General features: G+C 58.5%; 1 protein-coding gene across 10 annotated transcripts in view; it reads left to right on the top strand.

Annotated features, from left to right (window-relative positions):
• OXSR1 (oxidative stress responsive kinase 1) overlaps window positions 1-16,504 on the top strand; it is a 105,940-nt gene extending 89,436 nt beyond the window's left edge. For 6 of the 10 annotated variants that reach the window (XR_016232948.1, XM_070073033.2, XM_070073028.2 and 3 more), the window contains 7 exons: window positions 4,392-4,427; window positions 6,199-6,345; window positions 7,871-7,935; window positions 11,732-11,784; window positions 12,875-12,943; window positions 13,851-13,915; window positions 14,193-16,504. Coding sequence is in view for 8 of the 10 variants with exons in the window: in XM_070073033.2 (XP_069929134.1) it covers window positions 4,392-4,427; window positions 6,199-6,345; window positions 7,871-7,935; window positions 11,732-11,784; window positions 12,875-12,943; window positions 13,851-13,915; window positions 14,193-14,267 (510 nt within the window). In the remaining 2 variants the exon portion in view is untranslated. Of the gene's footprint in view, window positions 1-4,391; window positions 4,428-6,198; window positions 6,346-7,870; window positions 7,936-8,609; window positions 11,785-12,874; window positions 12,944-13,850; window positions 13,916-14,192 lie in introns of those variants that run through there. The other 4 variants (XM_070073030.2, XM_070073031.2, XR_016232949.1 and 1 more) reach the window with 4 other exon arrangements.
• Window positions 16,505-26,738: the final 10,234 nt, after the last annotated feature.

Raw genomic sequence — 26,738 nt, 5'->3', positions numbered from 1 at the left:
GCTGGTTCTGGGCCTGGACAGGGGAGACTGTAAGATGAAAGGATGCCATCTCTTGCTAGCTTTTGCCACCAAAAGCCTCACGGTGACATCAGAGCCAGCATGAAGGACTTCCCGCTGTGGAGTTCCCACTGGCCAATCTGGGACAGTTTTACCACCAAAAAGTGAGTTGTAAGTCACTTACGAGAGCCAGGGCCGACATCTGTGGTGGTGAAGATGCCGGTGAACACCCTCGGTGTTCCGTGGTGGGGTGCCGGGTTGGGTGTGTGGCCCTGGCCCCCAGTCCCCGCTTCCTGCAGGTGCAGACCCTGCCTGGGAAACAGCAGGCATCCCCGCCACCGAGGTGGGAGATGTGGGAGACGTGGGACACCCAGGAGACGTGGGAGACGTGGGAGACCCGGGAGACGTGGGAGACCCGGGAGACGTGGGAGACCTGGGGGACGTGGGAGACGTGGGAGACCTGGGAGACGTGGGAGACCTGGGAGACCCGGGAGACGTGGGAGACCCGGGAGACGTGGGAGACGTGGGAGACCTGGGGGACGTGGGAGACGTGGGAGACCCAGAAGATGTGGGAGACCCAGGAGACCTGGGAGACCCGGGAGACGTGGGAGACCCGGGAGACGTGGGAGACCCGGGAGACCTGGGAGACGTGGGAGACCCGGGAGACGTAGGAGACCCGGGAGACGTGGGAGACCCGGGAGACGTGGGAGACCCGGGAGACGTGGGAGACGTGGGAGACCTGGGGGACGTGGGAGACGTGGGAGACCCAGAAGATGTGGGAGACCCAGGAGACCTGGGAGACCCGGGAGACGTGGGAGACCCAGAAGACGTGGGAGACCCGGGAGACGTGGGAGACCTGGGAGATGTGGGAGACCTGGGAGACGTGGGAGACCCAGAAGACGTGGGAGACCCGGGAGACGTGGGAGACCTGGGAGATGTGGGAGACCCGGGAGACGTGGGAGACCCAGAAGACGTGGGAGACCTGGGAGACCCGGGAGACGTGGGAGACCCGGGAGACGTGGGAGACCTGGGGGACGTGGGAGACGTGGGAGACGTGGGAGACCCAGAAGATGTGGGAGACCCAGGAGACGTGGGAGACCCGGGAGACGTGGGAGACCCGGGAGACGTGGGAGACCCGGGAGACGTGGGAGACCCGGGAGACGTGGGAGACCCGGGAGACGTGGGAGACCCGGGAGACGTGGGAGACCTGGGAGACGTGGGAGACCCGGGAGACGTGGGAGACCTGGGAGATGTGGGAGACCCGGGAGACGTGGGAGACCTGGGAGACGTGGGAGATGTGGGAGACCCAGAAGACGTGGGAGACCCGGGAGACGTGGGAGACCTGGGAGACGTGGGAGACCTGGGAGACGTGGGAGACCTGGGAGACCTGGGAAACCCGGGAGACTTGGGATGGAGGTCTTGGCTCCGACTTTGGCTCAGCCCCAAGCTGTTCAGGGGTATTTGGAGAGTGAACCAGCAGAAGGGAGTTAGTTTCTCTGATAAATACATTTTTTAAATAGGAATCTCTGCATCTCTACCAATTATATATATATTGGTGTGTGTGTATATAGAGAGAGATAGATGAATTGCAGAGAGGGATGGTTCTTCATCAGACCGCCCAGTGCTGATGGTCAATGTGGAAGCGCGTTGAAGAGGGAGATGTGGTCACTTTGCACCGTCATCTAGAGATCGGGTCAGGAGTGAACCCTCCGGGGCACTAAGCACAGGGCAGTTAGGATGAGCAGGATGCCCCCACAGACTGCCGTCCATTTCAAGGGAAAATGGTTACTAACTACTGGAGCCTTCAGGAAACTGCTTGACCGAATGATTAGGATTAACCTCATCAGTGAGGGGCAGATGGCTCTTCGGTGTCCTGAGAAGGACACGGTACTCTGAAGCCTCCTCCCTGGCATCTGTGCACACGCGAGAGCAACTGCAAATGGGCGGAGGGAGAATTCCTCAGAGATGCACCCCTGGGCCCTGGCCTGCACCCCGTGCTGGAGGGAGAAGTCCAGGACGCCAGGGTCGGCGGCACTGGATGTGAGGGTGTGAGCGTGGTGTTAGTCTGCTGCAGGTGCTAACTGCAGTGGGCTCCTGTTGGAGCTGGGTGGGGTCCTGTTGGGACTGCAGCGGGGTCCTGTTGCAGCTGGGTGGGCTCCTGTTGGAGCTGGGTGGGGTCCTGTCGGGACTGCAGAGGGCTCCTGTTGGGACTGCAGCGGGCTCCTGTTGGAGCTGGGTGGGCTCCTGTTGGAGCTGGGTGGGCTCCTGTTGCAGCTGGGTGGGCTCCTGTTGGAGCTGGGTGGGGTCCTGTTGCAGCTGGGTGGGCTCCTGTTGGGACTGCAGTGGGCTCCTGTTGGAGCTGGGTGGGGTCCTGTCGAGACTGCAGTGGGCTCCTGTTGCAGCTGGGTGGGCTCCTGTTGCAGCTGGGTGGGCTCCTGTTGCAGCTGGGTGGGCTCCTGTTGGAGCTGGGTGGGGTCCTGTTGCAGCTGGGTGGGCTCCTGTTGGAGCTGGGTGGGGTCCTGTTGGAGCTGGGTGGGCTCCTGTCGGGACTGCAGTGGGCTCCTGTTGGAGCTGGGTGGGGTCCTGTGAGGAACTGCCGCTGTTCTAGGAAGCACACACTCTGAGTGGTAAGCAGTCCTCACAGGCCCAGCCTGTTCCCAAGTGACTAAGTACGTACATTTAGCAAGAAAGAGAAATGAGCACCCAAATGATTGATGAAACCGACGAGGAACAAAGTTAATGACAGTGAGTCTGGGTGAAGGGCGCAATGATGGGTGAGTCTGGGTGAAGGGCGCAATGATGGGTGAGTCTGGGTGAAGGGCGCAATGATGGGTGAGTCTGGGTGAAGGGTGCGCTGGTGTCTTTGGGGTTTTGTTGTAGCACTTTTCTGTGAATTTGAAACCATTTCCAGATACAAAGTGTTTTAAAAATGGTTTTGGATTGGCCACTTACTGTGATACCTCTCCTGTGACCTGAACCTGGGTTCTCCTTACTGGAGAACTAAGAAAGCCTACAGTGGCCCACAGTGTCGAGAGAATTAACTATAAGATGGCTGCTCAGAGTTTTTTGGTGAAACTGCAGTGTGCCTACCCAGAGTTCCTACTATTAAAATTTACCAAATAAACATAGTGCAGATTCCATGTAACAGACGTGGAGTGACCATTTCCACATAGATGTCGGCTTGCACGAGGTACCGAGACTTGAGTTTGTATTCGCATATCCGTTTATTTCTTCCAGCCATTCTTTGTTTTGGATAGCTCACATTTATGTACCAGATCCCCAGAGATCTAGCACCAAGAGTAAGGTGGTAAACTCTTGAAATGCAAATTTCAGGTCAGTGTGGTTCAGCTCTGTCCCTCATGTTCTCCTCTAGAGCCCATAATCAGGGTGACTCACGTGGTGGGTGGCTGGCTTAGGTAAGCTGCTGCTAGGGTGCCTGTGACCCACGTCAGACTGCTGGCTTTGACGCCAGGCTGCCCCGGCCTGCTGATGGGAAGAGACCCTGGGAGGCAGCGGCGAAGGCGCGGTGGTCTGGTTCCTGCCATGAGCGTGGGAGAGCTGCACGGAGTCCCCAGCCCGCAGCTTCGGCTAGCCCTGTCTTGGCGTTTGGAGTAAACCAGCCAGTGGAATCAATTCAGTTTCTCAATTAGTCTCTCTCTCTCTCTTTCTCTCTTCGCCTCTCTGCTTCCCAAATAAATAAATAAGAACTTTTTTAAAAAGAACTACTCTGCTTTGGGAACATGTTGGGTAATTAGCTTGAAAGGTTAGGTTTCGGGGCTGGTGCTGTGGCGCAGCAGGTTAATAAAGCCTTGGCCTGAAGCGCCGGCATCCCATATGGGCACTGGTTCTAGTCCCAGCTGCTCCTCTTCCAATCCAGCTCTCTGCTGTGGCCTGGGAAAGCAGTGGAGGATGGCCCAAGTTCCTTGGGTCCCTGCGCCCACGTGGGAGACCCGGAGGAGGCTCCTGGCTTCAGATTGGTGCAGCTTGCAGCCATCTGGGGAGTGAACCAGTTCATGGAAGACCTCTGTCTCTTGTCTCTACCTCTCTCTGTAACTCTGTCTTTCAAATAAATAAAACAAATCTTTTAAAAAAGAAAGGTTAGGTTTCGTCTGGGATGTTATGCACATATGTTCATGAATAGAAAGAATTTCACTGTGAAGAACGTGACGTCCCTGCTGTCACGTTTGCCTGTGAAGCTCACGTGGTGGGATTTACATTGTGCGTACGCGGGTGCGTTCATTACAGGCTGCCTGCGCGGGCTCCTGCCCCACCCCTGGACACTTGCCCTGGAGCAGTGTACGAATCAGAGGGAGATGGGGTCCTTGGGTTGGGGGCTGCTGCTAAGTAAGCTAAGTTGTGAGTTAACAAACATCCTTTTTGTGTGTTTCTTTTAGTCTCCCCGAGTGAAGGAACCATTAATGAATGCTGAGGTAAGTCGTTGGGAAAGCGTCCGCGTGTCTGTGGGTTTTGTTTGGAGCGGGGCGCTGGCGCGGGATGGGACTGTAGCCGCAGGTGAGGGCTGGATGCCGAGCCCGGCGCAGGATGGGACTGTAGCTGCCGAGCCCGGCGCGGGATGGGACTGTAGCTGCTGAGCCCGGCGCCATCTTCCTTCCTGCCGGGCTGCTGAAAGTGCAGGTGGACCGCTTGCATCCATTCGTGCAGAAATGCCATTTTTCTCTTTTCGGCCTCTTCTCTTGTCGGGCAGCGTCTGTCCTCGGTCACTGCTGCGTCCGTGTGATAGGAGTTCCTGTCAGGTGCACTCCCACTAGAGTTACCTCCCTTGTTCCCACTGCCGGAGGGGAAGCATCGTTCCGTGGGTCCGTTCCTAGAGTCTGCCCTCTGGCAGGCCTGAGCCAGTGTTTGGTGCAATGACGCCTATCTCCTGCTCCTAAACTAATGCTGGCCGGAGGGAGCCCTGACGCAAAGTGACACTCTGGGGGCGGGTGCAGGCGTGCTTAGGCATTGCTTGTGACACCAGCATCTCACAGGGGTGCCAGTTAGTCCCGGCTGCTCCGCTTGCAATCCGGCTCCCTGCCAATGCACCCAGGAAAGCGGCAGAAGGTGGCCCAGTGGTTGGGGGCCCTGCACCCACATGGGAGAGCTGGAAGAAGCTCCTAGCTCCTGGCTTCAGCCTGGCCCAGCTCCACCCAGTGGAGTAACTCTGTCTTTCAAATAGATACTCCACCCAGTGGACTGGGGAGTGAACCAGACGATGAAAGATCCCTCTCTCTCTCTGTCCTCCTAACCTTGCCCCATCTCCTGTGACTCTGCCCTTCAAATAAATAAAAATAAATCCTTAAAAATAAAAAAGTAACACTTTGTAACTTATTTGTATACATAGTACACAATTTGTATGCACAATACTCACAGTTGTGCATAGAAGAGTGTTGTGTACGAGTAAATACGGCACCTTAGCGTATTGACAGGCCGCGTCTGACAGTTCTCATTAGACGTGCTGTCTGTAATCTCTGACTCTTCTTGCCTTGTGCTGGAGTTGCATTCCCTGCCCCTTGTGATTGACTGCACATGACCAAGTCTTCCACTTGGTCCACTTGGTCCGCGGGAAGTTAGCGGAGGAGGAGCCACTCTGCCCCAGGGCCTCCATCCCTGACCCGCGTGCTCCTGAGCTTGTCAACCCTTGTTGGCCAGGGACACACATGGACGGTGTGTGAGAAATACTGTTCAGTCTGCTGACATGTTCGGATTATTTGCTACATTTAACTTAGCCTGCCCTGACTGCTTCCTAATTCCTCAGAAATTGAATGAAAAGAGATTGTATAATTCTCCAGTTTTTCTCGCTAGTCTCTTTGCTCCTTTGTCTAAATTAGTATCTGCGTGAGAATTCTTGCATACGCGTGCTTCTTCTCATGCTCGCCACTTGGGTTCGAATTTGATCACGTTACACGTCACAAACCACGCGGTTGGCTGTCTCAGTCATCTTCAGGTGCTCGGCTCAGTAGCCTCAGATCCGTTCACACTGTTGTGTGTGGTGGGTTCGCGCTGCAGCTCTGCTGCTCACTGTGGCTTCCTGCTGATGTCGATGCCGGAAAGCCGTGGGTCAAGTTCCTGATCCTCTGCCACCCACGTGGGAGACCTGGGCGGAGTTCCTGGCTCCGGCCTGACTGTTGCTGGCACTGGGGGGTGAACCAGGGGACTGGAACTCTCTGATCCACAAGCCACACCGGTGTGTTTCCCTCTCAGCTCTTCCCAACAGCTGAGCCCGTGGGCACTCTGCTGCAAGTTCCGGAACAGGCCTCCGCGCGCCTACCTCAGCCAGCCGCACAGATGCCTGCGCAGCCCCCGCAAGCCCCCCTCCCGGCCCCCGCACAAGGAGCGCAGGCGGCTCAGGTGAGCGGAGGCGGACTGCGCTGGCCCGGGTGCACGCGGCCAGGGCTGACGTCACTGCGCGTGTGGCAGCGGCAGCGGGCCCTTTCACTCCCCTTGGCATTTTGGCTGCTGCGTTGATCTCCCTGCTGGTTTGTAACTGTGATGTCTAACTTGTGTTTGTACGCAACATCAGTCTTCCCCACATTATGCAGGTCGATTTTATTACATACTGCAAACGTACAAATCTTGGTGTATAATGTATGTGTTAGTTATAAAGTGCAGGTTGGTGTCTTGGTTTTGAGCGTCTTTGCAGTTTTCAGCGTGTACAGATGAGGGAGTTTTACTAGGCTCTTAGAGATTTTTCAGCAACTCAGTGAGCTAATACGGAAAAAGTTGCAAACGTGGAAGTGTTGGCCCAGTGTCTTGTCAGGTCTACACGAGGTCATTGTTACCTCTACTTAGAATGCAGCTGGTGGAGGTCGCGAGGAGCGCCGGCGCTGCGCCGTGTTCCTCCTGCTCGGCCCATTCCCGTGGCCTGCACTGCTCTGTCCCCTTCCTGGCTTCCCTGAGGGACTCTGCGAGCCCAGGTGCAGCCAGGCGCACAGCCTCGTCACATCCGGGTGTCCTGGGAGGTCGCGTTCTGGAGCCCTCGGGTGCTGCAGGGTCGGGGAGGGCACTGACTCAGGAGCAGCTCCCTTGGAGCGTCTTCCTGACGGAAGAGGAGTGGAAGCCCTGCCTTCCTCCTCCCGCACCCGTGGGCCGGCTTGCGCGCTGCCTCGTCCAGACCTCTGCTCTGGGCACTTGCGGTTGCTCGTGGTGCTGGCCTCGCTGGCCTCTGTCCCCACTCCTTCCCCATCTGCCCACCACGAGGGAAAAGATAGGAGAGCTGAGTGTGCGTGCTGCCGTCGGCGAGACCAGCTCCGGGCCGGGTGGGCCCCTGGGAGGCAGCTGGCGTGGGCCGTACCTGGTGTGTGCGGCTGTATGCCACGCTGCTGGATGTGGTGTGTATTCCCACAGTGACAGATCCGCTTCGTTACTTCCTTTTCAGTAGTTGAAGTCTTTGCGGGGGGGCAGCATCGCAGGGATTCTGCCCGGCAGCCTTTGTGGGAAGGCTGCCTCAGAACGTGGCACAGACCACGCTCCTGTGCCTGGACTGGCCGTATCAGGTTCGCCACCAGGAGTCCCTGCCGCTGTTGGCTGTGTGCACAGAGCACAGCTCTGCTGCTCCTTCGAGGCTAGGAAGCGCCCTCGCTCCCTTTGGCCGGGAGATGTTGCCCTACAGCCGCACAAGTGGCCTTGCACCACTGACCCCCAGACAGTTCCTTCTAGAAGAGCTCTTCCCAGCAGGCCCCACCGCCCCAAGATGGCGGAGAGAACACTGGCAGGCCTTGGATTGTAGGAGACCTCCCAGCAGGGAGCCTGGCAGGGACTGGGGACTTGAGAGGAAGGAGGTTGCCCCCGCGCGGACGCTTTGCCTGCAGAGGCCCGTCACGCCGTCGGCACTTGCTGAGCCGGGCATGACCTTCTGACTTTGACTGCTTTGCAGGCTGTGCCTTCGGGAGCAAGTTCACAGGAAATCAAGGTCCCAATCAGTCTCGTGCTGAGATTGAGGTAAGGAGTCGTCTCTTTTTCCTCCCTGGAATATTGTGCGTAGCTGCACCAGTCTGCGGCCCAGAGCCGCTGTTTGCGTAAAGGTGGGTGGTTCGCCAGCAGCGTGGGCCTGGATGCTGGCAGACGCTGTGACTTCTGCTGCGCGCGGCCATCTAGTCGCTTCTCCCCGAACAGTGATGTGTGTGCCTGCTCTCAGGGCAGCCGGCTGGGCTGGGGAGCAGGGTCTGTGCTTGAGTGGACGAGGGGAGCAGCAGCGGCTGGCGCATCTAGAGATTGGACCGTCCCTGGGACTGCAGCGATGCCGTTGTGAAAAACTGTGTCTGGGTTTCAAACAACTTCTGCACCAAAATAAACGTCAGCTCCATTTCCACCATTTGCAGTGCCTTCACGTCAGCAGCATGGACTGTGCGATCCCCTAGCGCAAGAGGGAGGCTTTTTGATTGTGTTGATTGTGATCAGTCACCTCAAAGCCTTGTTCTTTAAAAACCCCTAAATATGTCGCGTGTATTCCGCCGTTCCAGGTGGGCACACAGAGGCTGCTGAGAGGAAGTATCCTCCGTAGAATTTGTGCCCGGGGCCGGCGCCGTGGCGCAGCGGGTTAAGGCCCTGGCCTGAAGCGCCGGCACCCCATATGGGCACCGGTTCTAGTCCCGGCTGCTCTGCTTCCCATCCAGCTCCCTGCTGTGGCCTGGGAGGGCAGTGGACGATGGCCAAGTCCTTGGGCCCCTGCACCCGTGTGGGAGACCCGGAAGAAGCTCCTGACTCCTGGTCGGCGCAGCTCCGTTGTAGCCAACTGGGGAGTGAGCCATCGGAGGACCTTTCTCTCTCTCTCTGCCTCTCCTCTCTCTGTGTAACTCTGACTTTCAAATAAATAAATAAATCTAATAAGAAAAGAAAAAAAGACTTTGTTCACGGCAGCCCTTCCCTCTGCCGGTTTGCGGTCAGAATGGCTTTGGCTGTTGTGTTGCTCTGATGAGGTCTATGTACTCACAAACGCACCCGAGAAACAGGCAGTGAAGGTGGGACCTGGAGAGGTGTCGACCCCCGCCGAAGGGCCTGGATTGGATTCCCAGCGCTGACCCCTGCCCCCGGCGTCCTGGGACGCGGTCTGGGAGCCAGCAGTGACAGCTGCGTCACGGGGCTCCTGCACATCAGCAGCCCTGGGCTGAGTTCCAGGTCTGGTTCCAGCCGCTCCCTGCCCAGCTCCAGCTGTTGTGGCTATCTGGGGAGTGAGCGAGCCAGCCGATGGGAACCCTCTTTGTGTATCTCTACCTCTCAAACAAATGCATTTTTTGAAATAATAAAGCGTGATTCGGGACCACCTGGGCCGCCTTTAACCATTACTAATATTTCTACGAAAGAGTTGCATTGAGTGACTGCTGACTCAGCCCCTTGCACACGCGAACTCGTGTCTGCTCCGTGGGGCATCGCCCGAGAGAAGCAGCCAGAGCTCCGGGGTTGGGCAGTGAGATCACACGAGGACAGTGAGAAAGCCGAGTGATTGCCTTCCCTTTGCAGAAACCTGCTCGTGACACGGTCGCATCTCACATAGCTTTGCATCAACAGGACGCCCTGGTAATCTCGTCCTATTTTAATTGTGTGTGAAGAATACCAGTTGTCTCTCTCCACCCCACCCCACCCCCTTTTTTCAAAGATTATTTATTTATTTGAAAGTCAGAGTTAATAGAGGAAGGGAGAGAGAGAGAGAGAGGTCTTCCATCCGCTGGTTCTCTTCCCAGTTGGCCACAATGGCCGGAGCTGCACCAATTCGAAGCCTGGAGCTTCTTCTGGGTCTCCCATGCAGGTACGGGGCCCAAGGACTTGGGTCATCTTCTACTGCTTTCCCAGGCCACAGCAGGGAGCTGGATCGGAAGTGGAACAGCCGGGACTCAAACTGGCTCCCACATGGGATGCTGGCACTGCAGGCGGTGGCTTTACCTGCTACGTACTCCAAGCGCCGGCCCCACCAGCTACCTCTTTAAAGAAATTTGTGTCGAAGTCTTTTAGGAGTTAATAAACAGCACAAAAGTTGCGTTTGACAGGAGTACGTGAGGTAGTCAGTGGTCTTTGAGGGCGTGGTTATGTAATAGCCGTGTTCTAGATTATTTATGGAAGTAGGAAGCTAGATTCTTATTCTCAATGATAAAGACTTCGACAGTGGGGCCAGCGCTTTCAAATAAATCTTAAAAAACGACTGTGTGTAGCACTCTTAGGACCTGTGGAAGGAGACCAGGAAGGGCAGAGCGAATGCCTCATCAGGCTAGCGTGGGCTTCTAGCATCTGCTCACATGACTACAGGCACATTTCAGGCGGGAGATCTGGGCAGTCCTTTGTGGCAGGCTGTTTGCATTTCGGTGGCGTCCTGGGGTGTTGTCTGTCATGGAGCCCTGAGCTGTCTGCAGTGTGCAGGTAATGGATTAGAGTCCAAGGTGGGCAGGCGCGTCTCTCTCCAGACATAACACTCGGATTCTCAGGTTTCAGCCGGGGCCTCCAGGGAGCCTGGTTAACCCCAGGCCTGGTGTGGTGCTCCCTGCAGCTGTACCTCGTCAGTCACGTTGTCTGCATTCTGGAGTCACAGTCACTCTGCTGCCAGTGCAGGCCCAGGCCCTTTCCGCTTCCTCTCTGCCCGCCCAGACGCTGCCTGTCCGTTAGGTCCTGTCTGGAAAGGACCTCTGGGAGCAGGCGATCGGCGTAGCACTTCGGGATGTGCCCGCGTCCCGGATTGGAGGGCCTGGGTTCGAGTCCTGGCTGCACTCCGACTTCGGCATCCTGCTAATGGAAGGCAGCCAGTGATGGCTCAGGTCCTTGGGGTCCTGCCGACCGTGTGGGAAACACAGATGGAGTTCCTGGCCCCTGTTCCGCCTGGGCCACCGCTGGTCGCTGTGGACATTTGCCCTCATTGTCAGTCTTTCAAAGAAATACAGACCACCCCAGGTTTCCCTGGGTCCCAATCTCGTGTGTTCTTTGAGTCCTATGGCATGAGGGCCGGCCCACCAGGGGTGGGCGTGGTACGAGGTGAGAGGCTTCCTGTAACATTTTGGTCAGACCTCCCTGCATTCACGTGGATTTTTCTCTTAGTTTAATACTGGGAGATTACGAAGGACACGGGTTTACTCCTTGGGGTTCCAGAGGCTGGCGGGTCGGGGCTGGGGGCCACGCGTGGTGAGGGTCTTCATGCCGTGTCATTACTGGAAGGCGGGAGCCACCCTGAGAGACTGCTCAGACTGGTAAGCCTGCTGCTGTGGTGGTGAATCGCTGGCACCACAACAGCCGAATTGGGGGGCGGGGGGGGGGGAGATCTTGCTGCTACTGTTCACTCCTTAAACGGCTGCAGTGGCCAGGGGCTGGGCCAGGCCAAAGCCAGGAGCCAGGAGCTTCTTCCAGGTCTCCCACACGGGTGCAGGGGCCCGAGGACCTGGCCATCTTCCACTGCTTTCCCAGGCCACAGCAGGGAGCTGGATCGGAAGTGGAGCAGCCGGGACCGGCACCGGTGCCCATCAGGGATGCCAGCGCTGTGGGTAGCAGCTTTGCCGGCTACACTGTGGGTCCTTGTCGTGAGAGCGGGACCCACGTGGGCGAGGCGCCTCTCCACGCCTTGTGTCGGGGTGGTTTCCACACAGGCGCTTCGGGGGACGCATTCCAAGCACAGCGCCGTCTTTGGGGGAGCAGTGGGCACGCCAGTCTCAGCGGCGTGAGGTTGTTCTGTTGGCTGACGGGACACGTGGTGGTCGCTCTGCGCTGCCTGATCCGAGGTGGGGGCAGGAACTCCGGCTTACGCATTCTGTTTTCTTTCTAGGAATTCCAAAAAGGAACTAAATGATATCCGATTTGAATTTACTCCTGGGAGAGGTGAGGTACCAAAAATCCTGAAAGCATTCAGTGAAATGGGGAGTTTTTGTCCACTTAGATACATTTTGTTTCTAAAGGATGGCAAACATTGTTCTGGTTTTAAAGGATTTGAGGAGTGTTTGAATAAAATTAAAATACAGCTTACTGTATTGTAAAATGAACTTACTGACTACTACAGCTCCCATTTACTGCTTAATTAATGGGCATCATGCTAAGCCTTGCCCAGTAAATCCCCATCTCCATTGCACAGCTGCTTAGTAAACAGGCGCAGGGGAAGGCTGCGTGCCTGCTGTGAGGTCACAGGCCAGGGGAGGCATCGCTGGACTTCAGCCCAGCCCTCCAGTCTGGCTCTGCATGGCTGTCCTCCACGGGTGGCCCAAGGGACGCAGGCCTCCTCCCCCTCCCCGTCTCGGGGTCAGCGGCGGCAGCCACGCGCGGGAACAGGTGCCGATGGAGAGATGGAGGGGGGCTCCTGTTCTGCTCCTTGAGAGCCAGGCGCAGGCAGACCCTCAGGAGGCACCGGGAGCGGAGGCTCCAGCGGACGAGGTTGACTGGGCTGTGTGTCCCGGTGTCAGTTTTCCAGCGACGCCCGCCGCCGAGCCTGCACCGCCGGCCATAATGATGTGAGAACAAAAGCTACGAAAATGAAAACGAGGGATTCAGAACGTGCCCCCCAAAGGAGAGATTCATTCTTTCCGGTTTTGACTGGAATTAACCTTCCTGGGTGTGGCCCTGACAAGATTCATTTTCATGTCTCGGAGCCCAGAGATCTCACATCCATGGCTGCCCTCGCAAGCAGGGTCTCGTGCGCGACGTCGCTGGGGGGGACTCTGACCTGAGCTCAGCCCCTCTGCCTCCGCCGGCCAGAAGTGACCTTTGTGGCTGTCAGGAGAGCTGCGCCCTAGCCACAGCTGGGAGAATTCCTCACTTGAGACGGTCCTCAGTGGTGTGAGAGGAAGACCGTGCCTGCCTCCGGAGCCTGTGGGTTTAGTAGCGAGCGTGGGCCCCGCAGAGCTGGCAGCCACGCTGGTCTGAGAGGTGGCAGTGGCCCGGAGGTACCTGAAACACAGCCCCTTCTTTGTCCTTGCAGATACGGCGGAGGGTGTCTCTCAGGAGCTGATTTCTGCTGGCCTGGTGGACGGAAGGGACTTAGTGATAGGTAACTGCGCTGTGCTCTGGCCCTGTGCCCTGGCTCTAAGTACTAGTACCTAGAAAACCAGGCGTTTAGTCCCCGAGTAAGTCTTAGGGTTCTTGGCCTTGCTGAAACTGCAGGCATTGTAGACAGTCCTTACCCACCCCCAGCCCCCAAAGCTCACCCACCCACCCTTACCCACGCACACACACACATACACAGAGAGAGCGAGAGAGAGAGAGCGAGAGCCAGCCTCCACGCACAGTTCACTTCCCAAATGGCCACAACGACCAGGCCCGGAGCAGGAAGAAGCCAGGAGCCTGGAACGCCATCCGGTCTCCTGCATGGGTGCACCCGCAGGGAGCTGGGGCGGCCCGGAGTTGGCCTTTTGACCTCTGGTGGTAGAGGTGAAAGCACGCACACAGGTCTTGAAGACTGGTAGGAAGGATGACAGAAGTCACAGGACCGCGTGGGCCTGGCCACGGCTGCCCTGGCGTCCCTGGTAGTCTTTCGCTGTCAGCAGGTTTCCCTTTGCCGGGCCGGGCGTGTGGGCCGTGTCCAACCTCTGTCACTTTCGTGCCGGCAGGACAGAGGCAGCCAAGCCCATAATTTGCTGCCCCCTGGTCTGGGGCCTCTGGCCGCTGGCAGGCAGGGCACGCCTCTCACACGGGTGACTTCCCCGGGCTCTCACAGTGCTCCAGAGAGAGCTAGTGCCTCACCTCTCGGCCGCTTGGCTGAGGTCAGGTGGGAACAAAGTTAACTTAACAACGACTGGGATTCACTTGTAGGACTTGTGAGGATTCTTTTCCTTGATCTTTCTGCTTCCACGTTGATTGCACATAGAAGCTTCCGAACCTGCTTAAACTTCTGAAATATAGTGAAAGTGGACTTACGTAACTCTCACCCATCACTCTTTCTGTTTGTATGATTACAGTGGCAGCTAATTTGCAGAAAATTGTGGAAGAACCTCAGTCGAATCGATCGGTCACTTTCAAACTGGTATTGACCTGTCCTGCTCTTCCCACCGGCTCCCTTCCCCAGCGGCGGCCTCTGCGGCCGGCTCCCGCGTTCCCTGGGAGGGGAGTGTTCACACGCGGGGGCTGCGTGTGGTCTCCCCACACTTGGACCCGCAGTGTACCCAGCCCCCGTCTTTGGGAAGAGACCCCGGGTCAGCCTCCCGTTAGTGGCCCACCGCCTCTTCCCCCGGTCCTGTCTTCTGGTGGCCGCTGTCACGGCGTGTAGGCAGCCACCGCTTCTCACTGTGTTTGGTTTCCAGGCATCTGGTGTGGAAGGCTCAGATATTCCCGACGACAGCAAACTCATCGGATTCGCCCAGCTCAGCATCAGCTAAGCCGCAGCCCCGCAGGAGCGGCCCAAGGAGAGTGCGCACGTGCGTGCATATCCCTGTTGCTTCTGTTGGCCTAAACCCACTTCTGCCAAAGACCCAGCAGCAACCCTCCGGCTCGGCGCGTTAGAGTCCTCTCTGTTCTTCCTGCTGTGTCGTCCCCTTCGTCCCGCAGGGAAAGAAACGTCGGATCCCCCCCAGTGGCCAGCGTCCCTCTCAGAGTTCCGTTCGTCAGTGTCCTGCACATGTCCCCGTCTTCCTCCATCTAAGTGGCCCAGGGGGTGACCTGTGAGCTCACTCTTGCCTTACTCCAGTGCTGGCCCGGGTGGAAGGGGCAGCTCCCTTGGGCTTCCGCGCCCGCCTGGTCACTCACGCCTGCCAGGTGTGGCTCTCGTGGGCTGGCTCTCTACCACTGCAGGAGCCACTAAGAGGTGACTGTTCAGCTGAGCCCAGAGAATTTCATGCAGTACTTTTTCTTTGTAGCTGATGTGAATTCCAGCAACCTCGGTTAGGAAAAAGCACAGCCTCGCTGGAGGGGCCTGCGCGGTGCCCCTGTCTGTCGCGGTGTGTCTCAGCGTTCGCCGCAGCCGCTGCCAGGCAGCCCTCCTCACTGCCCTCCGAGAGGGTTGCTAGCCTTAACGCGAGCTGTGCGGGCTGCGGCACTGCCGGCCGTTGCCAGTGCAGTGTCAAGGGCTGGCTTAGAAGAGCGGACTCTGCCAGGAGTGGCTTCGGACAGGAGAGACCCTTCCTCAGGAAGTATTTATTTTCAAGTCTTGAGAAGTTGAAGAAGAACTGCTCCCGCCCCTGCGTCCTGCAGCGGGAAGCGGTTCACCCGCCTGCAGGCCGCGGGGAGGGGGCGTGCGGGGCTCGGGCTGCACAGCAATACAGAGCCGCGCTGCGCCCGAGGCCGGAGGCCCGCGGCCCGCCTGCTGCCCTCCTCCTGCACTGACTCCTGGGAGGGGGCGCCCCGCACTCGGGGACAGTGAAGCCACATGTGCCGTACCTTTAGGGTGTCTCGGTAGGCAGTGTTCGTTTGATTTTCTACAGAAATAATAGGGATCATTCCTTAGGCTTAGGAAGGGGCACTCATAATGCAATACGTGAAATAACCCGGGCTCGGCTTTCTTCTCCGGCTTTCGCGCGGTCAGCCTCTGGTCTGAAGGCTGGTGACCCTGCCACGTTTCTCTGTGAGCGGGGCACAACCTGGCCTTAAGAAGACGCGCGCCGTCGGCCGCGGGCCTGCGGCGAGGCAAGAGCGCTTTCCCAGGGCCACTCGCGCCCTCGCCGGCTTGGCCTGAGGAGCTGCCGGCCACACCCTGTCTCGTTCTTTCCGAGTCTGTGGTTTCAGTCCTGGGCTTTCCTCCCCTGCCCGGGGGCAGAGGCACGTTGGAAAGGGCTGAGTGGTGTGCGGGGGTGGGGGAGGGGAGAGGGGATGGGTTTGGGATGTGGTTAGAGGGAGAGTAGATGGGAGGACCGGAAACCCAAGCCAGGTCCCAGCAGGGTTGGTAGGAGTGGGGAGTCCGCTGAGCCGGGTGGGCGGAGAGGAGGTGGACTAGTGACTGGAGGTGCTTAGCGTTGTTTCCTTGTCCTTTTAGGGAGGGGTGGGGTGGGGTGGGGAGCCAGGACTGGGAGGTGGGAGTGAGTGTGGTGCAAGACTAGGGGCTCGCCCAGGAGTGTGCTGTTTAGTTTCAGACAGACCCCTTGTGATCGATTGACTTAGGAGCCCCAGGATGGTGGCATCCCACTTGGAGGTGACCTGGCACCAGGCTGGGAGTGCGCCCAGCTCACTGCCCTGCCGGCTTTGACCCCTGGCCACCTTTGAACGGCAGTGTGGACGCCGGGACAGCAGCCGTGGCCAGCGCGCTCTTGCCTGGTGGGGATGCAGAGGCAGCAAGTCCCAGCAGGCAGTGAGGCGGAGGGGCAGGCGGGCAGCTGCTCTCCGGGGTTCAGGTGGCCTCACTGCGCCAGGTCCCTGGCGTGGGGGCTCACTGTGGCACAGGGAGCGCGTGCCAGTGCCATCTGTGAGATGCCCGGTCTGTGTGAGTGACTAGCGGATTTGTTTGAGCTTTTCGCTTAAGTTTTGAGCCAACCCCTAGGGCCAGCTGAGAGTAGTGGTGACCTGGGGGCTCCCCTCACGACGCGGCGCTCGGTTACGGAAGACATAAAATACCACCCCCCCTTTGACTTTGTATTTTACTGCATGTTTTCTTCATTTTTAATCAATAAAGAGTAAATTGTCTTTAGAGCTGTGTGGGTGCTGTGTTTAGCCACGGTTTCTCCTGTGAGTGGGCACGGGCCAAGTGTGTGCCGACTAAGCTGAGTGTGGCTCTCCAGAGGGTCTGGGCAGCTGGGGAGACCGGCCCAGGAGGCAGGGGCCTGTCCACAGCCGCATCGCCGCGCGTCCTCCTACGTGCCCCTGCGTGCCTCTGCCTCTGCTCGGGGCCGGTGTCCGGCCCTCGGGAGTCCCCTGTGGTTCAATCAGAGCCGGGCTGACCTCGTCCCTGCTTGGCTCCGGTACTGAGGGGGTGACCTCTGTCCCCGTCACCTACCCCTGGTCGTCATCTGTCCCAGACTCATGGTGGCCGAAGCGGTGAGGGAGCTCGGGGCCGTGGAGTCGGGGGTTCCAGCACCATGTAGCCTGCCGCTCACTGGGCTTGCCCGAGGGCAGCAGGTTACAAGATGGACCCATGGAGACAGGGAGGAGGCGCCCGTTTCTGTGGGGGGAGGGCGGCCGGGAATAGACCAAGTCCTCCACCTGCTGTTGTTTGAGATTGGGCCATGTCTTGGGCTCGGTGCCTTGGCGTTCCTTCCTGCACAGATGCGGAGGCCTGGGGCCAGCGCATGGAGTAGCAGGTTAAGCTGCCACCTGCAACACCAGCGTCCCTATGTGTGCTGGTTTGAGTCCCGGCTGCTCCACTTCTGATCCAGCTCTGCTGTGGCCTGGGAAAGCAGCAAAAGATGGCCCAAGTCCCTGGGCCCCTGCACCTGCGTGGGAGACCAGAAGCAGCTCCTGGCTTCAGACGGGCCCAGCCCTGGCCATTGCAGCTGTTTGGGGTGTGAACCAGCAGATGGAAGCTCCATCTTGCTTACTCTGTATCTCTGCCTTTTCAAATAAATAAATAAATAAATATTCAAAAAGTGGATGAGGAAATGTAGGTTTGCGGAAGGTGAATGTTGGGAAAGGAATTTTGTTTGTGATCAGGTAAGATTAGAAGGGAACTGAGAACGTTTTCTAACGACTGTTCGTGTCGAAGGTATGCTGAGGCAGACGAGGTGTTGGTTTCGGTCATCTCAGTTTTCTTGGAATGCCGGTGCACTTTACAGGAAATTATCAAGCTTTTCTTCACCTTTGAAGGTGCTTGGCCTTGGAAACAGGGTTCTGCTTTACCAGGCAACTTCCTGTGCCTCTTGTCTTTATTAGACATCAAAAAATCGAGTCCTCTCTCTTTTAACTTACTTGAAAGGCAGAGCGACAGAGAGGGAGAGGTCTTCCAACTGCAGGTTCACTCCCCAAATGGCTGTATCGACCAGGGCTGGGCCAGGCCGAAGCCAGGAGCCAGGAGCTTCTTCCCAGCCTCCCACACGGGTGCAGGGGCCCAAGCGCTGGGACCATCGTCTGCTTTCCCAGTCGCCTAGCAGAGAGCTGGACCAGCAGTAGAGCAGCCGCGGTGCAAACCGGCGCCCGTGCGGGATGCCAGTACTGCGGCAGCGGCTTCGCTCGCTGTGCCGCAGCGCCAGCCCATTCCTGGTCTTGAGGATTAGGGCGTTTCTCAAGCTGCCTCCCTCTTTGTGTTTGCCTTCAAAGACTTCAGTGATCACTTGGTTAAATGAATGACTGTTGTTCGCCATGACCTGTGGTCCTGTAGTAACCAGGTATTTTAAACCCATGGTATTTCTGGTGAACTTCATAAAATCAACTTCTAAACTGTCTTTCTTAACCTCAAGTTAACTTCAGGATTTTCCAGATGGGTCCTCGGAACACCTCAAAAGAATACTTCTCTTTTTAAAATGAGAGCTGTTGAGCTGACTGGCCTATTTGCTATGTTAAATTATAGCAGGCACATTGTCGAATAATTGATGCTAAACGTTGTTGACCTCAGTTTATATGGCCGTGTTAGTAGTGTGCTTCAGAAATTATGTGAGGCTGGTGCCGCGGCTCACTTGGCTAATCCTCTGCCTGCGGCGCCGGCACACCGGGTTCTAGTCCCGGTCGGGGCGCCGGATTCTGTCCCGGTTGCCCCTCTTCCAGGCCAGCTCTCTGCTGTGGCCCGGGAGTGCAGTGGAGGATGGCCCAAGAGCTTGGGCCCTGCACCCCATGGGAGACCAGGAGAAGCACCTGGCTCCTGGCTTCGGATCGGCACAGCACGTTGGCTGTAGCAGCCATTTGGGGGGTGAACCAACGGAAGGAAGCTGTTTCTCTCTCTCTCTCTCTCACTGTCTAACTCTGCCTGTCAAAAAATAAAAAAATTACGTGACAGTCCTGGAAATGCTGGAGTCCTGATAACACTTCGGGTCATACTTCCGGTCATTAAAATGTGTCGTCAAAATAGCTGAACCTGCCCGCCAGTCGCGTCCTCTCGTAGGGGACGCTGATGCTAGAGCGCTCGCATCCACTGCCTCACACCCCAGTGCCCACAATGGCAGGGACTGGTCCAGGCCGCGGCCGGAGCCAGAAACAGTCTGGGTCTCCCGTGTGGGGGCAGGGGCCCGACCGCCGGCGCCGTCAGCCGCGGCCCCCAGGGCCTGCGTTAGCAGGAGGCTGGAGCCGGGAGCTGGCGCCAGGACTTCCCCGGGCTCTCTAGGCGGGGTGCTGCCGTCTCTCCTGCGAAGCTAAGCGTAGCGGAGAAACTTGCTGGCTCGTCGGATGTCTGACCCACCCCCGGCAGAAGGAGACCTCAGCAGCAAGGACGCCGTCCCGAGTCGGCCAGGGCTGGATGGAGGCACAACTTGGACCCTGCAGGGTGGACCCGAGTCAAGCCTCCGCGACCAGCAGCACGGCGCATCTCCCTCGGACGTTGTCTGGGAGGCCGCAGGTTGATGCTGAGTGGAGACGGGTGGCCTTCCTGTTGACCGCTCCGCCCTCCGTCATTCAGCGTGGCCGATACAGTGGTGAGGGCCCGGCACTGTCCTGTAGTGGGCTGAGCCTCCGCCTGCGGGGCTGGCATCCCACACGGGCACTGGCCCACGTCCCAGCTGCTCCTCTTCCAATCCGCTCTCTGCTGTGGCTGGGAAAGCAGCAGAAGACGGCCCAAGTGCTTGGGCCCCTGCACCTGCATCGGGGGCCCAGAAGAAGCTCCTGGCTTCAGATCGGACCAGCTCTGTCTGGCCATTGCAGCCGTTTGGGGAAGAGCTCTCTCCCTCTATGTAACTCTGCCTGTCAAATAAATAAATAAACTCTTTGCTAAAAGAATGTGATCCAAATTACAAGTCCTGGTGAGGCTGTTAAGATGGTCAGTGGTGTGTCAGCCCCAGGGCAGGGTCATCCCATCCCCTCCAGGGTCTGCCTTGGATGCGCCCTGTGCTGACCTGCCGCCCACCAACCGTGGCTGGAAACCTGATCCTGCAAGAAGGCAGAGGAGCGCTCCGAGACGGAGCGGAGGTGCGGGGCCAGGAGGTCTTGACGGACAGCCGGTAACCATGTGGTGTCTGGGGGGAGGGCAGGTGCTGCGGGTGGGGGAGTCTGCACAAGGCTCCGGGCTATGCCCCGTTGTACCCTGGGAATAGAATGCGCCCTTTGACCACCCCCAGCCCACCCTGAGGCTTCCGCACCCCATTGTGACGCCACCCCCCCCCCCGGCCACCAAGGGAACCCACACATTCTGCCTCTGAGAGTCTGGCAGGTGGGCGCTGGCGTGGGCTTGGGGGCACACAAGGCAACCGGGGGGCAGGGGGCAGGGAGCAGACAGCGGACAGGAGGCTGTGAGGGGCTCCTGCTGCTCCCTGGGGCTGTCCGCAGTGGAGAGAGGGGGCCCTGCGGGGGGAGACGGCCATGCCTGGCTGTGGCCTCCCTGCGTCTGTCCCGAGGCCTCCTGTACCCACTCTCACCCCCAGGCTTGCTAGCGTGCACCCCACCCTGTCTTCCACGGCTTGCGTGTGGCTTAGGAGAACGCACGTTGGTTACCAGAGTGAGTGTCGGGGCTTCCCTGGCTGGTGGCGTCCCATCCTTGAAGCCAGCTACGGCCACCAGACTCCCTGCGACAGCAGCCTCTTCTCCTGACCCCGCCTCCTGCCACCCAGGAGAGGATAAGCCACCTCCTGGAGCGTTAGGTCGTCCGCACCGTCTACGTCGGCTTTCGCGGGTTGGATTCCACACTCTGGGGTGAGTGGAAAGGGCGCCACCACGTGGGGCCCCCCAACCCCCCACGGAGTAAATCAGAAGTAGCGCTGAGTCGCTCCCAGCCTAGGGAGCGGCTTGGCCACTTGCAGCCGTGTGGGCATGCTGGCCTGCTGGCCAGGCTCTGGAAAGCAAGCCCAGATGGACGTGACCGCTTCTGCCCGCAGCTAAGCCGCTATGAGACTCAGTGGGGGGCCGGCGTGGGCCAGCCAGGGGAGAGGGGTCGCGTGCCTGGACTGCGGAGCTGGAGTCGCCGTGGGTGCAGACAGCAGCCCCTGGAGTGACGGGAGGGCAAGGGGTGCGCTCGGGTGCAGGCAGCCCACTCCTGCGTCCTGAGCGTCCTAGGGCTCGTTTCCTGCGTCGCGCGTGCAACAAGGGAACACTCAGCATGAGCTACGGGATCCACGCGGCTGTGGGAGACCGTGCCCCGTGGCTTTCCCGAGTGGGCCAGGAGCGCACGGGAGACCAGCCCTCTGCCAGCAGCAGGATCCTGATCCTTGTCACCTGCCTGCGTCTACAAACAGCTTCTCCCAGGAGCTTTTTCCACTTTAGGATTTTCTTGTTTTTTTTTTTTTTTTTTTTTTTTTTTTTTTTTTTATGGTTTATTTATTTATTTACTTATTTGAAAGGCAGAATGAGAGACAGAGAGAGCAAGCGAGAGATCAGTCTTCCATCCCCTGGTTCACGTCCCAACTGGCTGTAAGAGCCAGGACTGGGCCAGGCCAAAGCCAGGATCTTGGAACTCCATCTGGGTCTCTCACGTGGGTGGCAGGGACCCAAGCACGGGGGCCGTCTGCCGCCTCCCCTCGCGCATTGGCAGGGAGCTGGATTGGAAGCAGAGCCCACGTCGCAAGTTAACCCGCTGCACCGCAGCACCAGCCCCGAGTTTCATTTTTAATTACTCAGATTCTTAAGTTTAAAACTTTATGGTTAGAATAAAACAGCACAGGTTTTGTGCTCTACTTCCCCACGAGTGTTCTTTTTGAAATTCGAGTCCTGGATCGGGTCGAAAGTCTCGTTTACACTATGAAGACTCTCCTGCGAGGGTTTCGGTTGCTGATCTGACGCCTCGCCGTCTCACCTGTCAAAGCGTGGCCTCCGTGCAGAGCAGCTTCTGGGCTTTCAGCCTCCTGGTCCACCCAGGCCGTCCCTAATGAGCACAGCTAAACCAGACGTTTGGAATTTCACAAGAGGGCAATGAGCCCTGCGGACTGCTCGGCTCCTGCAGGTGCTTAGACCCTTTTCCTACCGTGGGCGGTGCAGGGTCATCCAGGTGAGCTTGTGAGGAGGGAGGAGTGGCCTGGGCCCCGACGAGAGTCGCATGGACTGCACGGATCATTCCGGCAAGAACGGTCCCTCTTGGTCATGAGCCTGTCTCTGCATTTCTCGTCTTAGCACCGTCCTGTCCATTTTATTTATTTATTTATGTATGTATGTATGTATGTATGTATGTATGTATTTTTTCACAGGCAGAGTTAGAGAGAGAGACAGAGAGAAAGGTCTTCCTTCCATTGGTTCACCCCCCAAATGCTGCAGCCGGCGCACTGCGCTGATCTGATGGCAGGAGCCAGGTGCTTCTCCTGGTCTCCCATGGGGTGCAGGGCCCAAGCACTTGGGCCATCCTCCACTGCACTCCCTGGCCACAGCAGAGAGCTGGCCTGGAAGAGGGGCAACCGGGACAGAATCCGGCACCCCAACCGGGACTAGAACCCGGTGTGCCGGCGCCGCAGGCAGAGGATTAGCCTAGTGAGCCGCAGCGCCGGCCAGAATCGTCCTTTCTTAAGACTGAGTGAGGCCTCATTTTATCTGTTCATCCGTCAGTGGATGTCCAGAAGCTGTGTTCACTTTTTATTTGAAAGACGGCGGGGGGGACAGAGACAGAGATACAGAGAGAGAGAGAGAGAGAGGTCTTCCATCCTCTGGCTCACTCCCCAGAAGCCTGCAACAGCCAGGCTGGAGCCAGAAACTCCACGTGGGTCTCCCGCGTGGGAGGCAGGGGCCCAAGGACTTGGGCCATGACCTGCTGCCTCCAAGGTGTGCGTCAGCCGGGAGCTGCCAGGACTCCAAGCCAGGCATCTCCAACGTGGGATGCAGACGTCACAAGAGGGCTGTGAGCTGCTGTGTAGACGCTGAGCCCACTGGGAAGGCGCGGGCTCCAGTGTGAAGTGGCAATTCTCCTTCTGGTCCTGGGAGCCGCCACACTGCTCCCCACGGCGCCTGCAGCCTCCGCAGGCAAACAGGCACCTGCCCGCGCCCTCGCCGACGCCGTTCTCTCTCGCTGTGAGGGTGCACCTGCCCGCGCCCTCGCCGACACCGTTCTCCCTCGCTGTGAGCGGCACCTGCCCGCGCCCTCGCCGACGCCGTTCTCCCTCGCTGTGAGCGGCACCTGCCCGCGCCCTCGCCGACGCCGTTCTCCCTCGCTGTGAGCGGCACCTGCCCGCGCCCTCGCCGACGCCGTTCTCTCTCGCTGTGAGCGGCACCTGCCCGCGCCCTCGCCGACGCCGTTCTCTCTCGCTGTGAGGGTGCACCTGCCCGCGCCCTCGCCGACGCCGTTCTCCCTCGCTGTGAGCGGCACCTGCCCGCGCCCTCGCCGACGCCGTTCTCCCTCGCTGTGAGCGGCACCTGCCCGCGCCCTCGCCGACGCCGTTCTCCCTCGCTGTGAGCGGCACCTGCCCGCGCCCTCGCCGACGCCGTTCTCCCTCGCTGTGAGCGGCACCTGCCCGCGCCCTCGCTGACGCCGTTCTCCCTCGCTGTGAGCGGCACCTGCCCGCGCCCTCGCCGCCCCTCTCTGTTGTGCTGTCGTTACAGCCACCTAGTGGGTGCCTTGCAGATGTTTTGTTCCTAATTTATATTTTATTACTAGAAATGGTATTTTTTCAGTTTTGACTTGAAATAAAATTTTTTAAAGATTTATTTATTTGAAAGGCAGAGTTACAGAGAGGCAGAAGCAGAGAGAGAGGTCTTCCATCCGCTGGTTCACTCCCCAAATGGCCACAATGGCTGGAGCTGTGCTGATTCGAAGCCAGGAGCCAGGAGCTTCCTCTGGGTCTCCCATGTGGGTGCAGGGCCCAAGCACTCGGGCCATCCTCCACTGCCCTCCCAGGCCACAGCAGAGAGCTGGATTGGAAGTGGAGCAGCCGGGACTAGAACCGGTGTCCATATGGGATGCCGGCACTGCAGGCAGCAGTTTACCTGCTTCGCCACAGCGCCAGCCCCTTGAAATATTTTTTAAAGATATATTTTATTTGGTAAAGCCACTACCTTCAGTGTCTGCATCCCATATGGGCACCGGTTCTAGTCCCAGCTGCTCCTCTTCCCATCCAGCCCTCTGCTGTGGCCTGGGAAGGCAGTGGAAGATGGCCCAAGTCCTTGGGCCCCTGCGCCCTCGTGGGAGACCTGGAGGAAGGTCCTGGATTCTGGCTTTCTCTCTCTCTCTGCCTCTGTCTCTCTGTAACTGTGCCTTTCACATAAATACATAAAATCTTTTTAAAAAAATGTTAGAAGGTCTGCAGAGATGATTCACCGTGGAGGACAGACAGGCGTCCAGCCAGCGTGTGCAGTGGCGCCCTCCTTTGTCGCTCAGGCCGCACCTTGAAGCCGGGCAGCTGCGGCGAGCGTGCACGACTGTGGCGGTGCAGCAGGCACCCGGGGGCCGTCCGCTGTGAAACTCGGCACACTGCACCATGTGCCTCAGCCCCCGCCCTCCTGGTGCTTACCCAGCGTCTCTGAGAACTTCCTGTCCACATGCAGACCCGCGTGGGAGCGCCCGTGGCAGCCTTGCACACACTTGCCGAACGCCAGAAGCCACTGTGTCCACGGGTACAGCAGAGCGTCGTGCGGTGCCTTGGAAAAGCGCCAGGAAGCCGCAGGAGAGAACGCAGGTGCCTCTTCAGTGCGTATGCGAAGTGGAAGGGGCCAGCCTGCGCCTCGTAGCTGTGGCTTTCTGGGGAAGGCGACGTGCGGTGGAACGATCAGCCGTGGCCAGAGGTCTGGGCGGGGACGAGGGCTGAGCGCGCCGGCTTCGCTAGGGCAGGGGAGCCGCTGCATGGTGTTCGGACGGTGGACCAGACCCGAGGCGCTTGCAGCACCGAGAGTGACCGTGATGTAAGGAATCATCGAGGAGACCGAGGGGTCCCAGGACGGAATGCAGACCACGACAAGCAAGTCTAACAGCTCTGCCGACGCATGAGATAGCGAGCCGCTGGTGACCGGCTGCTGCTGCAGTTGCGTGGCGGTCAGGAGACAGTCCTGCTCCTAGAAACGGCTTGAGGTCTGTCTTATTGCCTAGAACGTGGCAGCGTTTGCGAATGCTCCCAGTGGGCTTAGCATAGGTGCGCTCTTGAGTTGTTAGATGCAGAACTTCATAAATGACCTTTGGGTACGGCCGGCGCCGTGGCTCACTAGGCTAGTCCTCCACCTGCGGCGCCGGCACCCCGGGTTCTAGTCCCGGTCGGGGCGCCGGATTCTGTCCCGGTTGCCCTCTTCCAGTCCAGCTCCTTGCTGTGGCCCGGGAGTGCAGTGGAGGATGGCCCAAGTGCTTGGGCCCTGCACCCCATGGGAGACCAGGAGAAGCACCTGGCTCCTGTCTTCGGATCAGCACAGCGCTGGCCATAGCGGCCACTTTGGGGGGGGGGGGGTGAACCAACAGAGGGAAGACCTCTCTCTCTTTCTCTCACTGTCTAACTCTGCCTGTCAAAAAAAGTAAAATAAAAGTGAACGTTGGCTAAAACTTGTCCGCTGTGTTATTCAAGCAATCTGTACCTTTGCAAAGCTTTTGTCGGTGCGGCCTCCTGGAAGAGAGGTGCTGAGATTTCTCATCGTGAAGACAACAGGCGTGGCACCTGGGTGCGGTGTCGGCGTCCCGGGTTTGAGTCCGGCTTCCTGCCCGTGCACACCCGGGGAGGCGGCAGCTGAGGGCTCGGTGCCTGTGTCCTGCCACCCAGGAGGGAGCCAGGGACTGAATTCCCAACCCTGGCCCCAGCCTGGCCCAGCAGGGGCCCGTGGGTGGGAGCTTGGGCCCCTCCGCCTGGCCTGTCTCTCAAGTAGAATGCAGTTCCTGCGTTTCCACCCAGTGTCGTGGGCGCTGCTGTGCATCTGGGAGCGACGGGAGCTTTGCTGAGTGCTGGTCTCTGTCACAAAGGCCGCTTTGTCTCTGTTCATAGAGCCGCGCGTTCTTTTCCTTAGCGCCTGCCTGCTGCTGCCTCCCAGCTTCCTCCTCTCCACAGCCTCGTGCCGCAGGTCCCCACGTACGGGGCCCAGTGGTCATCAAGTCACGGCCTTTCGGGAGGGAAGGGAGCGCCAGGACTCACTACATGAACAGGATACGCTCTGGGCAGACGGCTCGTCCTGGCCGCCCCGTTTAGAGATGCTGCATCTGGGCCGGCGCCGCGGCTCACTAGGCTAATCCTCCACCTTGCGGCGCTGGCACACCGGGTTCTAGTCCTGGTCAGGGCGCCGGATTCTGTCCCGGTTGCCCCTCTTCCAGGCCAGTTCTCTGCTGTGGCCAGGGAGTGCAGTGGAGGATGGCCCAAGTGCTTGGGCCCTGCACCCCATGGGAGACCAGGAGAAGCACCTGGCTCCTGGCTTTGGATCAGCGCGATGCGCCGGCCACAGTGCACCGGCCGTAGCAGCCATTTGGGGGGTGAACCAACAGAAAAGGAAGACCTCTCTCTCTCTCTCTCTCTCTCTCTGTCTATAACTCTACCTGTCAAATAAATAAATAAATAAATAAAAGAAATGCCGCATCTATGTGGCCGCCTCCTCTGTCCATGAGAATCAACAGCGCGTGAGGCCTTGTTGCGCCAACCCTGTTGCCATGGCACCACAGCCCACTTTGCTTGACCTTGGCGGGGTGAGGTCGCATTTTCATTTTCCCCTGGGGTCTGTTTACTTTTCATCCACATTTTGACAGGACATCTAGCCCAGCTTTGTGTAGAAGTTGTTTGAGCTTCCTGTTAGTGTTTTTTTTTTTTTTTTAAAGATTTATTTATTTCTTTGAAAGGCAGAGAGAGAGAGAGAGAGAGAGAGAGAGTTCCATCTGCTGGTTCACTCCTCAAATGGCTGCAGCAGAGGGGCTGGGCCAGGATGAAGCCAGGAGCCAGGAGCTTCTCCCCGGTCTCCCCCGCGGGTGCAGGGGCTCAAGG

The sequence above is a fragment of the Oryctolagus cuniculus genome, chromosome 4, assembly GCF_051225735.1.
Source record: "Oryctolagus cuniculus isolate XC-2025 breed Fujian yellow rabbit chromosome 4, ASM5122573v1, whole genome shotgun sequence".
In the NCBI taxonomy this organism is placed as follows: domain Eukaryota; kingdom Metazoa; phylum Chordata; class Mammalia; order Lagomorpha; family Leporidae; genus Oryctolagus; species Oryctolagus cuniculus.
The sequence above is the reverse complement of the archived record's forward strand: the minus strand, read 5'-3'. Positions and strand labels throughout refer to the sequence as shown.